This window comes from Psittacula echo, assembly GCF_963264785.1.
Source record: "Psittacula echo genome assembly, chromosome: 2".
NCBI classification, from domain to species: domain Eukaryota; kingdom Metazoa; phylum Chordata; class Aves; order Psittaciformes; family Psittacidae; genus Psittacula; species Psittacula echo.
This window is the reverse complement of record NC_137737.1, coordinates 23244282-23257576: the sequence shown is the minus strand read 5'-3', so window position 1 is coordinate 23257576 and position 13295 is coordinate 23244282. Positions and strand designations below refer to the sequence as shown.

The 13295-nt window shown below is 36.1% G+C and overlaps 1 protein-coding gene across 3 annotated transcripts in view; it reads left to right on the top strand.

The window, feature by feature from the left end:
• SLC4A7 (solute carrier family 4 member 7) overlaps positions 1–13295 on the top strand; it is an 88079-nt gene that overhangs the window by 61094 nt on the left and 13690 nt on the right. For all 3 annotated transcript variants that reach the window (XM_080609758.1, XM_080609757.1, XM_080609756.1), the window contains 8 exons: positions 1526–1613; positions 2545–2691; positions 3923–4026; positions 5582–5756; positions 8075–8208; positions 8762–9007; positions 10605–10710; positions 12360–12521. In XM_080609758.1, the coding sequence (XP_080465884.1) occupies positions 1526–1613; positions 2545–2691; positions 3923–4026; positions 5582–5756; positions 8075–8208; positions 8762–9007; positions 10605–10710; positions 12360–12521 (1162 nt within the window). The remainder of the gene's footprint in view (positions 1–1525; positions 1614–2544; positions 2692–3922; positions 4027–5581; positions 5757–8074; positions 8209–8761; positions 9008–10604; positions 10711–12359; positions 12522–13295) is intronic.

Sequence of the window (13295 nt, the reverse complement as noted above, 5' to 3'; positions counted from 1 at the left end):
TGTCTAATTCGAAACTATGCTCATTGTATAGAAATATTCTGTATGTGAATTACCTCAGTGGTGGAAAAACTTGTTTTTTCAATTACATGCCCAAATCTACGTAGCTAACACTGGGGTAACCAATCTGCAGCCAATACATTGAATTAGTTTTCAATCTGCAATATGCTATCCTTCCTGGTGCACCTACCCTCATTCCCCTGATATCATGGGTCTCACAGTATACTGTGGGTAATTTACCACAGATCATCAAACATCAAAATGCAGGTCCCATGATAAAGATGGCAGGTTGTTTTGTCAGTCATCATAGAAGGCACTTCATTTTCTGTGCACATTGATGTGTTGGTCTGTTCTGTGGTGTTTGGCATAAATTTGTACATTTATGTGTTTTAGTGGTTTTCTTTTTAATATTTTAAAATTATCAAAGTGCTTGCTTAGTGATTTTCAATTTATACACTCTTACTGAAAGGCAAAAATAATCTTAGCAATATTCTATAAATAAACAGGAGAATATTCAGAGACTAGTTGCTCATAATGTTTCTTGGGGTTCCAGAATTTCTGCATACGGATTATTGTATTAATGTAGCTAAAATTATCCTGTCCTAAATTTTTCAGAATGGTTTAGACTTGCAGATTTGGAATAGCATACTTGGTTCTAAAGATGCAGTTTCAGTTTCAGGTAGGACAGTCACCTTGCAAAGGAAAGATAACATTGAGCTTTTTGTACTGTATGGGGAAAGAAGGCACTACTTTTTTAAAGTATGTTGTCTGTACTTAGAAATTTTATTTTCATGGAGTATAGGAAGAAGGTCATGAAAACGATTACGGAGGTTCACTGCTTTGTATCCTTTTGAATTTATAAGATACTAATCCTGTTTGGTGGTGTAATAACTGTTATTCTGATTGGAAATGGAGACTGTTAACATACGGTGTGACCCACACGCAGATTGAATTCGCTTCCCAAAATGTCACTTTTGCCTTCTTAGGTAGTCAAAGTACAGACTCTCTTCCACTGATACAGGACCAGGATATGTCTGTATGAGTATGCTCAGTGTGTTGCTTGAAATATATCAATGTGTCTGTTGTGTGACAAGCCCTGTCACAGCAAGTAAGAGGGATTTAACTCCCATGCTGATCGATCATCAGAGAGGCTAGAGAAGGTCATAAAGCTCCTGGGCCCTCACTAAAAAAGTCTTTGCCAGTGGGAATGTCAGAAATGCGTATAACTTGGAGGAAATATCCATTGAGCTCTAGCCTGTGGATTTCTACTACATATCAGGCATTATAAGAACTTGAAAAATTAGGCTTAATTGGGAAGCTTTTGGAGTAATTTTGGTTCAGGATTTGAGTTCCTTTTATTAATGACTTTGAGACCAACCTTTTCTTAGTCTTGAAGCAGTCTTTACGATCTGAAATGGTGAGGAGGGTTTTTACTTCACTGCTAAATTTTCTTTAAGCATTAGTTTGAAAACCCCCTCTGAGGTATATTCAATTGAGTCAGCTGTATTCTTGATTGCTCTCTCCACAGGTTTTTGTTTTTGTTGCTGGGACCAGCAGGAAAAGCTCCACAGTACCATGAAATTGGAAGATCAATAGCAACACTTATGACAGATGATGTGAGTGATATATTTTAAACACTTGTGATTAAAGAACTCTATAATAACGTGCTTACCAACTGTTTTTAATTAAAATATTCTGGAGTGCAGGGGTAAAAACACCCCACCCCCCAGACTGGTTACGTAATTTTACAGTTTTCCATTTATTTCTTGTGTTAGTGAAGTAGATAATGGTAAATTAATTTTTCCTCTTATCTTTCTTGAAGAAAATGTATTTCTGAAAAAATTGTAGCTTTGGTGTATAGATTTCCTGTTTGTCTTAAATTAGGAAATTGAACTATTAAGTGAAACTGAGCCTGTTATGAATCTCTTGTGTTTCTAAAAGGACACAGCAAACTGCCCAAGTGTTCTGGACAGTAAGTTTAAGAATGTGATAGAGTCATCAGAGATCTCTTTTGAATCAAAGTGATGTCAAATAATTAAAATTAGGATTTTACTAGGCATCTTGAAGTCATATGCTTAGCCCTGGTGAATGGTTTTGAAGAGCCCTGGGGCAATTCGGATTTTAAAGACTAATGTTATCTTACTGAGCAAAATTAGAATGTTTTAATTCTGACTTCCCATTGAGCACCACCTATTGAGTTGCTGATAATTATTAGGGCTATCAAGCAGAAATTCTAAGGTTTCTTTACTCTAGAACAGTTTAAAGTTGGAAATGTAAACCAGAAATTGGTCACTTTACAATTGGCTTCTAGTCTGTTAATGCAGTACTTGTACAGTGTGAGAACTGAATATTAAAAGCTTTAGTTGCCACTTCTAATTTTTAAGGCAGCTCTTAATGCGAAAGTATGCAACTAAAGTAAAAGCCTAACTTTTGAGGACCTTTAAAAAATATTCTGTGCCTTTTAAAAAATAGTGAAGTGTTCCTTGTAATCACATCCTCTTTCAAAAAATCAAACCACCACCACTGTTTCGTAATTTCTTCTTGTAGGTTTTCCATGATGTTGCCTATAAAGCAAAAGACCGAAATGATTTGTTGTCAGGAATTGATGAATTTTTAGACCAAGTGACAGTCTTGCCTCCAGGAGAGTGGGATCCATCTATACGAATTGAACCACCAAAAAGTGTTCCTTCCCAGGTAATGTTACAAAAACATGCACGTAAATTGTGTACTGAATATATACTTCAGTAGAGCATCAGGAGAGTCCCCACATTTGGGAAGAAAAAGTGGATTATCCATATAAGTGAATACCAGAACAATCAGAGAAACAAAAAAAGTGTTGATCCATTTCCTTCTATACTTTTAAGTAAGTTGTATTTACTGTATTTCCTTTTATAATACTGAAATGAGTTTCTGTGAGATCTAGGAGAATTGGTCAGAAATTGCACCTTAGTGCATACTATAAATTTGATTATTAATCAAAGAATGATCAGCAAGAATATTGTAATTCTTCTAAAAACTTTTATTTGCATACAGCATTTATTGAAATGTTGTAATGTGTATTGGCTAGCATATAATGTTCACAGAATGTTTATAAACTGGATCATATTGCTCAGTTGTGGCGCAAGCTTAGAATTAGAGCCAGGGCAAAGCTGGACCTTAGAGGGGCTCTGATTTCTTCCCTTTCTTCTTCTTCACAGTTGAGGGGAATTGCTGCTGCCAGGATCAAAAGTGCTCTCGATTCAGAAGGTTGACATTGGTGTTGAATCCAGTGGTGGTTTAGGGATGTGGGTGGAATGGAATGGGTGACAGCAGCACAGTCTGTTCAAGAATAGCCTGAAGCTACCACTTAACTTTTTTCCAAAATAAGCAGGGCTTAGGGCTTTTTGCAAGGCAAGCTGGGCTGAGAAATTTATGAGGAGCTCGTGAGCAGCTTGCTTAATAGGGGAATGGCTTCTCATTTATACGGGAATGACTTCTTACTTGCACTTCAGCTAAACACTGTGTGTGTCAAAAAGTGAGGTCAGTTTCTGTTGGAAGCGAGAGGCCTCTGCTCTGGAAATGATTGAGGTAGGGGGAAAAGAAACCTAAAACTTTCTAGGCAATCATGGTTGAGCCTCTGCTGTGTTTTGAAAAGGTAGCCCTTTTTTCATCATGTTTCAGGGACATATTTCTTGTAGAAAGAGGGAAGATAGGGTTGTGCAAGGTACTACTAGTAAGAGCTTTTGGGGAGTTTTGTACAGTTGTAGTTGTCTGTATTCAGGATGACTTTGGCAAATGGAGGACTGCTGATAAACTGGGAACATGTTGAAGGTTTGGGAGGCATAGAGTCTCTGCATGCTGTCTTTGAATTATACTTCTTAGTGTAAAGGCACTCTGAAAGTATGACATTTTTCTTTTCTTTTTCCCCCACCTTTACCGCCCCCAGGAGAAAAGGAAGGCACCTAAATTTCCAAATGGATCTACTGCTACAGGAGAGACTCTCAAAGAAGAAGGCCATCATGCTGGACCTGAACTTGAGAGAACTGGAAGGTGTGTTCACTTTCCTAAATACTAGCTGCCATAAAGAAATAAAAGTAATAAACCTTCACAGTTTTTAATGGTGACCTTTGAACATAAAAAATAATGGTAGAAGTGTCAGAGCGCATCCTTTTTCCTTTTCAAGTGTTGAATTCTTGCCTATAAATGCCAATCCCTTAAAGCATTTTCAAGCCTGTGGCAATGTTTCTCAACACATTTGCGAAGGATTTTGTATAAGATGCTGCCTAATTTAACTAACTGACTCTAAGAGTTTGGCTTTATGTTTTAATTGTCAAGAGTATGCAACTATCACAATTGTAGCAGAAATATGCAATTTTCAGTATTGGGCTAGGTACTAAAAATTTCAATTTTTTTTTTTTTTTTTTAAGAAATACACGTTTTCTTAAACATGTATGAAATGGAACATCCAGCGATATATAAAGGGGAAAAAAATACTTTGGTATTGGTTATGTTTTGGATTTGGTCAGGTTTCTTTTAGATCTAAACTAAAATTGAAGGAATTCCTTTCAGTTGACTTGCATTGTTATTCCCAGTTTATTCTGAAATACTTGCTAAAAAAGTCCAACATTGGAAATATCTGGTTAAGATTAAACCTTAATGTCTCATATGAGAGTATGGATTAAATCAACTGAGAAATTCTGAAAAATATGTACAATGATGTTATCCCCAAAATAATGAACTTCCAAATGAAATGCATCTTTCTCATACCTTTGCAAGAAGGACTTTACAACATTTGTGTTGATTTTTACTATTTTGGCCTTGTTATACTTAACTTTTGCTGTTTTGCAGACAGTATGTGGAGCTGAGAGGTTAATTTCTGCCCACAGTTATTGTTAGATGAGACTCTTGGTTTTTTTTAGGAATGGAATATTAAATTATTTTTTTTATAATTCAAAATAATTTTTTTTTTTTTTGTAGGTGCAAATTAAACCTAGTATTTTGGAATCTTGTAAATTTTTTGGAAACTGACAAAAGCTTTTTAATTTCTTGCGAGTAATTTACTCAATTGAACTGACATATGTTTGATTTTTGTATTTCCATTTTAGCATATCTCTATACTCCAGGTGAAAACACTGTTAAAAATAGTAGACCTAAATTTATTTATGGATCTAACTGTATGCATGTAGAGAATTTGAATCAGCTTACTGAAGTAGTGATGTTGAAATGTGTCAATGCAGTGGTCTTGGTTGAGGCTTAGTACGTTTCTTCTGTTCCTTCTTTTGAATGTTTTAAGACAGATTTGACTTAAAGCGTTATTTAGGTAAAAGCACTTGCAAAGATAATTTTTTCAGTATCTAGCCCATATACAAAAATACCTAGCCAGCTTTTAAAAATGTGGATAACCTGCTTGATTATATTTAGAATACTACTGAAATGGAATAGATAAGATTCTCATTTACATTTTAAACTGTTATGATTTAATCTGGATTATGAAATAGCTAATTTGTGCTGGCAGTAGGCACTGGCAGTCATGTGTAGCCCATAGTTTTGAACTAGCTAGAATCCTCTAGTGTACAGTTTGACGAGTTTCATCTCACCTATTTAGGCTTTTTGGTGGTTTGATACTTGACATCCAAAGGAAAGCACCTTTTTTCTTGAGTGACTTCAAGGATGCATTAAGCCTGCAGTGCCTGGCCTCGATTCTTTTCCTATACTGTGCCTGTATGTCTCCTGTAATCACTTTTGGAGGGCTCCTGGGAGAAGCTACACAAGGCAGAATAGTGAGTACAAAGAATGGTAGTGGCCAGGCTTTTAGACCTTCAGAGGCAAGTCACTGTGTGCATTTGTCTCATTTATTTATACTTGTATTTGAAGAATTTACCCACAGCACTTGATTAGCCTGCCCCAAAGCAGATCTTCCCCAAAAGGTAATTGCTGTGGAAAATGTGGGGAACCCATGTGAACAGGAGAAGATGCACAGTGGAGGTAAAAAAATGTTTATCCTGCCTTATTGGATGAATGGCTTTCATGAATTGAGAAAAGGCTTGCATTGCCTTCTTTTTGGCTACGTAAAATAATGAATAGTAGTAAAGGTGCACCATCCCACTAGGCCTACTTTAGGCAAAGTCAGAAGCTCAAGGTGGATAGTCAAGAGCATGTATTGGCCTTGAGTAGTAGGCCTATGAGGATGATAATGCCTGCAGTGTATGGGTAGCAGTCAATTGTGTATTTAAGTAATGGACAGGATATGCATATGCTTTCACTAATGGTATGTTGTGAACTATAAAGTGGCTAAGGTTTATGAGCAGAAAATACTCTTAATTGTAAATGACTTTAATATAAACCATACACGTACAAAATTTTGGTAGTGTTAATGTTGGGCAGCAGATAACTGGTTTTGGGGGCAGGGAAAGAATACTTAAAATCACCAGTGTTAATAACTTAGTATTTTTGTTGATTGGCTTGTGAATTAACTAGTCTGAAGTGTATTTTCTGTTTGTAAATCTGTCATGAAGAAACAAGGCTCTGTCCTCTTGGGGGAAGTAAAGATGTATTTAGACATCTCCTTTACAAATTTTAAGGTTCTGGTAAAGCTTATGGTGCTATAAAAATCATTCTGATACTTAGATCAAGTTCTTTAAGTTTGTATTATATTAAAATTTAGTTAACTGTTATGTCTGTTTCAAGTAGTGCTGTTGACTCAGGTTTTTTGTTTATTGATGTAGCACTTCAAGCTGATGGCAAATGCCAAAATAAATTATATCGTTCTATGTGCTGTTTTTGCCACTGTAAATGTAGGAATGGTTATCAAAATGTTGATGTAACTTTTGAATGTGCGTTATGTATAATTATGAACATATGCTCCTTTTAAAGCTTGATTCTTAAACACCTTCTTTCTTTTAGCTATCTGGAATTGTTTGCGGGTTTGTTGCTGCCTTCAGATACTTGGTGTGCATCATTGAATATAAAATTTAGTTACTGCACACACATGTTCAAGCACAGTAGCTGACACTGTAAGGTACACAGTTTGTCTTTGAAACCTTCCCTCACATTCTCAGAGGTCATCACCTCCACAGTACTCCTGTCCCTGCCACCCTGATTGAGAACCCCAAGGTTAATGCATTGACTGACCAAAAGCACTAATTCACAGGTAGCAAAACAAGAGACTGTGATTATATATATGTTTTTTTCCTAATGTAATTAACAAAGGACTTATGTTTTCATTTTTAATAGCCCCAATACAGCAAACCATTTTGCCCAGTTTTAGATCTTTCCTGATTCGGAGCTTAACTTTGCATAAATACTGTTTTCTTAGGCTTGTGTAATTGTAAAATAGCAAACACTTAAAAATTCCACCAGGAGCCCTTTAATCTGTAATCCATGACTTCTCATAATTATAAATGGTGTATTTAACTATTTTCAAGTAATTTTCATATCATTTTAGCATCTAAAAAGTCCTGCCCTTCTGTTTTGAGGTGCAGCATAACTTCTTCTTAGCAGAAAAGTGTTAAGACACCTAAGTCATGAGCTGAAGTTAAGTATCTTACTTCAGTGAAAAGAAATGCATTACCAGGAGGGACATTGTTTTACTGCTCATCTATTTTTGGTGTCATGTATGCATAAACTAGTATTGTTCTGTAGCTTCCCCTACACCTCCACCATGTCAAGTTTCTTTCTTTTGTAATGCTTGGTTGACTGATGCAGGTTTTAGTACAGGTATGTTGCAATATATTTGTCTGTTTTCTTTTCAGAGACAGATTATTCTTTCTGTAAACTACATGTTGAGTAACTTTTATTTTCTTAATTTGTGGTAATTGTTGGTATGTTTTTCCTCCATAGTTGGCAGGACTAGTAACTTGTTCTCATGGTTTTGGATGGCTTTATGTTTCTCAGGGATTGAAGTTTGCAAAATCTTTTTTCCATGGTATTGTAACTGCAAAACTGTGTTGTTATTTTTGTCTCAAACATCAATATTAATTGCAATGTTTTTACACCTTGTTTCTAAGTTAATGCATCTTAAAACTGTTTATGCAGATGTGATGCTAAATGCTAACCTGAAAGGCAGCATAGTTACTGCAGTTTCTTTTCCCCCAAACAGAGTGCAATAGAGTCTCTCTTTGGAGCCTCATTAACTGGGATTGCCTATTCTCTCTTTGCTGGGCAACCTCTTACTATTTTGGGGAGCACTGGACCAGTTCTAGTATTTGAAAAAATATTATTTAAATTTTGCAGGTAAGTGATATTTGTATTGTCTTGATGCACTTTCTAACTTGCTAGCCTGTTACAGTAGCTTTAATTGAAAACAGATGTGTGTTAAAAGTGTACGTCCATGAAGATACGAATGCAGCGTCAAGAGACTGAGAGATGGATGGAGTTTGGCCAAGCTGTGAGGCACTGGTGAGCCTTGCTGAGAAAATCGGTGATAAGTAGTGACTAGGACTTAAATAAAAGTGATGTTCTGATTGTGTTGAGATGCTGGCTTTGGTTATGCAGGGATAAACGGGTTGATCTGCCTTCTAGGAGAAAACATCTAAGTAATTCTAGAAAGACCATTCCCATGATGCTTCCCAAGCTAGGTAGTTGCACTCTCAATCCTAGAAACACGCTGCAACGTTGCTTTGATTTGGTGGAAGAGGAGACAGAAAAGTTTCTGCTTCCTTTGGATCTAATGTCAAGGATGAGGAAAGTAGTGACTGCCTCTTGAGCTTGGCCTCAGTATCTTTTTTCAAATAGAATATGAGTGACTTTTGGCTCAGTTAATACTTCTGTTTCTGTCTTCACACAGGGATTATGATCTTTCCTACCTCTCCCTGCGAACTAGCATTGGTCTGTGGACTGCATTTTTATGCATAGTGCTTGTAGCCACAGATGCCAGCAGCCTTGTGTGTTACATCACTCGATTTACTGAGGAAGCTTTTGCAGCACTTATATGCATCATATTTATTTATGAGGCATTGGAAAAGCTTTTTCATTTGGGAGAGCTGTATGCCTTCAATATGCGCAATGACTTGAGTAAACTGACTTTATATTCGTAAGTACAAAGTTTCTGTCTGTTAGTAAAATACCTAATGAAAATGTTTGTAGCACAGAGACATACCATTTACTAAGCTGCAATGTGTGCCTCTCCTAGGAAGGGTAGAAGGAATGCTGGGGGTGGTACGGGCATGAGAAACATCAGAAAAATTCTATTCAGGATGCTGTGGATTAAATTTTCTGTGTTAGCTGTGGGTGGTTGGAAGGGATAAGGGGCTGTGACACTGCCTGCTTTAATTGCACCTTTATTAAAGGTCAGTCTGGAGATTAGATCAGAACAGTTCTGCCTTTCCACTTCTAGAAATCATGATAGTTTACCTGACCTGGGTGAGGATTAATTCCAGGTAGCTGAGGCATGGAGAGCTTTCACATTCTATACACAAGCTGTATAAGTTACTCTGTTTGCAGCTACCTCATAGGAATTACTGCTTTCCAATATTCTCCTATTTCTTTTTGCTGTTACTTTAGGATCCAGTTAGGAAGGAAAGTATATTTGTAGAATCATAGAGTGTGGGTTTGAAGGGACCTTAAAGATAGTTTAGTTCCAAACCTCCCCATGAGCATTTAGTGCTTTTTCCTTCATTATCTTCACTCCATCAGGATGCAAGCTTGCCCTTCTATGGTTCTTTGGTTTTTCGGTATCTTGACAAATCTCATAGAAAGAGGAGACTTACTTCTTGCTTACTCTGTTTCTCTTCTACATAAATGTTTATGTGTTAAGCTTACGGTTTGATGTACTTAAATAGCTTTGATTTAATTGGATGTTTTCAAATAATCTTCAGTATGTTACATGGTTTTGGTTGGTTTGATTGGTTGGGTTTTTTTAACTGATATGTATGTCTGTCAACCTGTCTGACAGAAAGGACCCTGCAGTCCAAATTTGCAAACCACTGCAGTTGGAAGGGGCACTTTTAGTTGTACAAAAACTTACTGAAAACAGTATGTATGTAGTTACTTTAAATCTGAATAGTTTATGCATTTCTATCTTCAGTTAGCCCACTACATACTCAAGAATGGTGTCTTACTTCATGATGACCAGTTTTGTCATGTGTAGATCAGAAAGCATGCCAAACGCAAGATAAACGGCTGTCAACATTTTAGAAAAGAATAAGAAACTTCTAGTAGCTAATGACATGTCTGGTTTGAAAAGGAGTTGCTGAAACTGAGTCATCTGCACCAATTTCTAAAATTAAATGGATTTTTAACTTAATCTTTTATTCACAATATGTAGAAGTCTACATATATTATCTATTTAATTTTATTATAGGGTGTCATTCTATATAGAAACTGGCAGAACAGCCAAATAATTACGTCAATGTCTTGCCTGCTTCTAAATCTTTAAAATACATAGTTTGGGTTTTTTGTCCAATCTGTTAAACCTCCTGAGCAGTTGTCTCTTTGATTCTTCTTTTCCCCACACACCCCCAATAATCCTAATTCATGTCATGTAAGGAGGAGCCTTATACTCTGCTGCTTTCATAAAACTTGGGGTAAACTGTGGTTTAAACTTTTCAGGATGTTTGAAATTACTGCACATCAGTGCACTTTGGCACAACAGCTTAAAAGCATATACATTAATTTTTAATTCCCTTCAGATGTGTGTGTGCTGCTCCTGAGAATCCCAGCAATGAAACTTTGCGGGTATGGAGTAATATGAATAAGTCTGTGGAAAGTATAGCATGGAATAATCTTACAGTTCCTGTGAGTATCTAAAAGCTATATATGTGTGTGTGTGTGTGTGTATGTGTATGTGTCTATAAAACTAAATACAGAGTACCACTCTTGATTTCTTTTTTTTTTATCTTTCATCGTGAAATATTTGAACCTGGACTGTTGTCTTTAAACCTATATTTTGAAATTTTTTATTCCTCCCATAATGCTTTAAGCAGTCATTGTAGTCGCTCGGATCAGTGAGTGCATGGCAGTAAATGCTAAGTATCATAATACACAGTAATATCATAAAACGTCTGATTGAGGTAACCACTGGAATTCTAAGAGGCAGAAGAGTCTTCTTTGTGAATGTCGATGAGATGAAAAAATAAGAAATTGCTTCCCTCAGTTTCCTGGAAAGAGTGAACAAATATTTTTTTCTTAAAAAACTGAAGATGGAATCTGCAGTTAAAATGTGGTAGCAAATACTTTTCATTTGTTAAACATTGGCATGAAACTACAATAGAATCAAATAAACTACCTAAATAATGATTGGAAGAAAATAATTACCTGGGAACTGGGAAGTTAAAAGAAAACAGATGAACTGTTTGAAGGCGTAGATTTGAAAGCATTTTGTGTTTCATAACTCTGTGTGCCTAATTTGGCCATTTTAGGATATCTAAAATGGCAGCAGATAGCCATGTATGTGCTCTCATTGTGTCTGAGCCTAGGCATTCAAACTGAAAGTAGGCATTTTGCACAGCAAAAATACTGTGAAAAATCTCAGTGCATTACTTGAGGCGTAGCTGCAGTGTTTTCTATGTATGACCAATGGCTCCTGCTTTACCATAATCACATAGGATGGCAGTTTTGAACTTAGTTTTTATATTTTTCTTATATTTATTACTTATATACCTTTTCATTCTCTTAAACATCTTTAGTCTTCCCAGAGATACAGAACTGATCCAAGATTTGGTGGTGTTTATAATCAAAGTACATTGTTAACAGGATGAATTTTTGTCTTCACTTAAATTTTAAATAAATTAACCTGTTCTATAGACCAGGTTGTGGCAGTGCTGCTTACTGAATTTATTGTTGTTTCCTCATAGTCTGTGTGTCTGCTTTAATTCTTTACTTTGCATTTCAGTAAGCCTTTTCGATAGGAATCATCCGACTTAGTTTTCTTTTTTATTCGTATTATATATGATGCTTTAGTACTTTTTCTTCTTACAGTTGGACAAAGCTCATTTTATAAGAGTCTGGTTTTTTTCCTTAACTGTACTGGGACAGAACAAAGTCAAGAATAAAGATGGGAGAAACTGAGGAGATCATTTTTTATGTTTGCTGGCTTGAAAGTTGGTGTCAATAGTCTGCTTTTCTCAGGCTTAGTACTCAGTCTTTATTTATACATTCAGTTATGTGATGCTTTGAGAAACAGAAATGAGGTGCATGTAAAGAAGCGGTTTCCTTTCTGGTATCTTCCAGCATATTTTGTCATCCTGAAATAATCAGTGATAATCAGTGTGGCTCTTCTGCAACAGACAGCATGCATTTTTGGCATTTCAGGCAGATGAAGCAAAGAACCCCCCTGTTTGTGATTGTAGAAATTCTCAAATGTGTTTTATATTAAAAACTGCAAGTTAGCTTGAATATACTAAATGAATAAAATACAGGAATTTAAGAAGTTTTTCTCTTTGCAGGAATGTTTAGAATTGCATGGTGTGTTTCATGGATCAGCTTGTGGGCGTCACGGACCATATATTCCAGATGTTCTCTTCTGGTCTGTCATATTGTTCTTTACAACATTTTTCCTCTCCTCTTTCCTTAAGCAATTCAAGACCAAACGCTATTTCCCAACTAAGGTAATTCTGATTAGAGTATTTTTACGTTGTGATAAAAAATTAGTATAACTTAGAGGAGTTGAATTTTCTATTTTGCTTCAGAAATTTGTATTGCAAGATTTCTTTTAAGACAAAAAAAAAAAAAAAAAAACAAAAACCAAACAATCCAAACTTTAAACAAGAAAATTAACTGATTATTCCAAAAATGAAGACATTAGAGGAAAGAAATTGGCTACAGAAGATTCTGTGCTTACTCTCTAAATGTTATAAACATTAGAAGATCTAAAACAGTCTGTTTCCCTGTATTACTGGGTACTGCCCAGGTACCATTCGGAGAGATAATACTGCTGCTAGGTTTTCCTCATCTAGCTGTACAGAACGACTTACTGCTTTCCCCAAACTGTTGACGTATAAAGGGTTCTGAGTAGTTCCTCAGGGGATTGCTGTTTCTAATAGAGGCTAATATAATGATTATCCCTGGAGTGATTTACACAGCTTATTTCTGCTATCCAGTGTAAAGTGGTTAGATACTTTGTAAACCTCAGCCCATTCCTACGATGTGTTCCTATTGTTTAGTAAAGTCACTTCTGATAACCTGAATCTGCTGCAAATTATCCCTCTCCCATCATAAAATGTATCAATATTGATTTGGAACAATTCAGTGCTGTGATTGAATCAAGCTACAAGACACTAGCTGTGATTGCCCAGCTGCCTAGTAGGGTTGAGGGGACAGGAAGATGAGGAAGGAATTATTTTAAGTAATTCACTTCTTGCAGTAGGTCACTTTTAAATGAG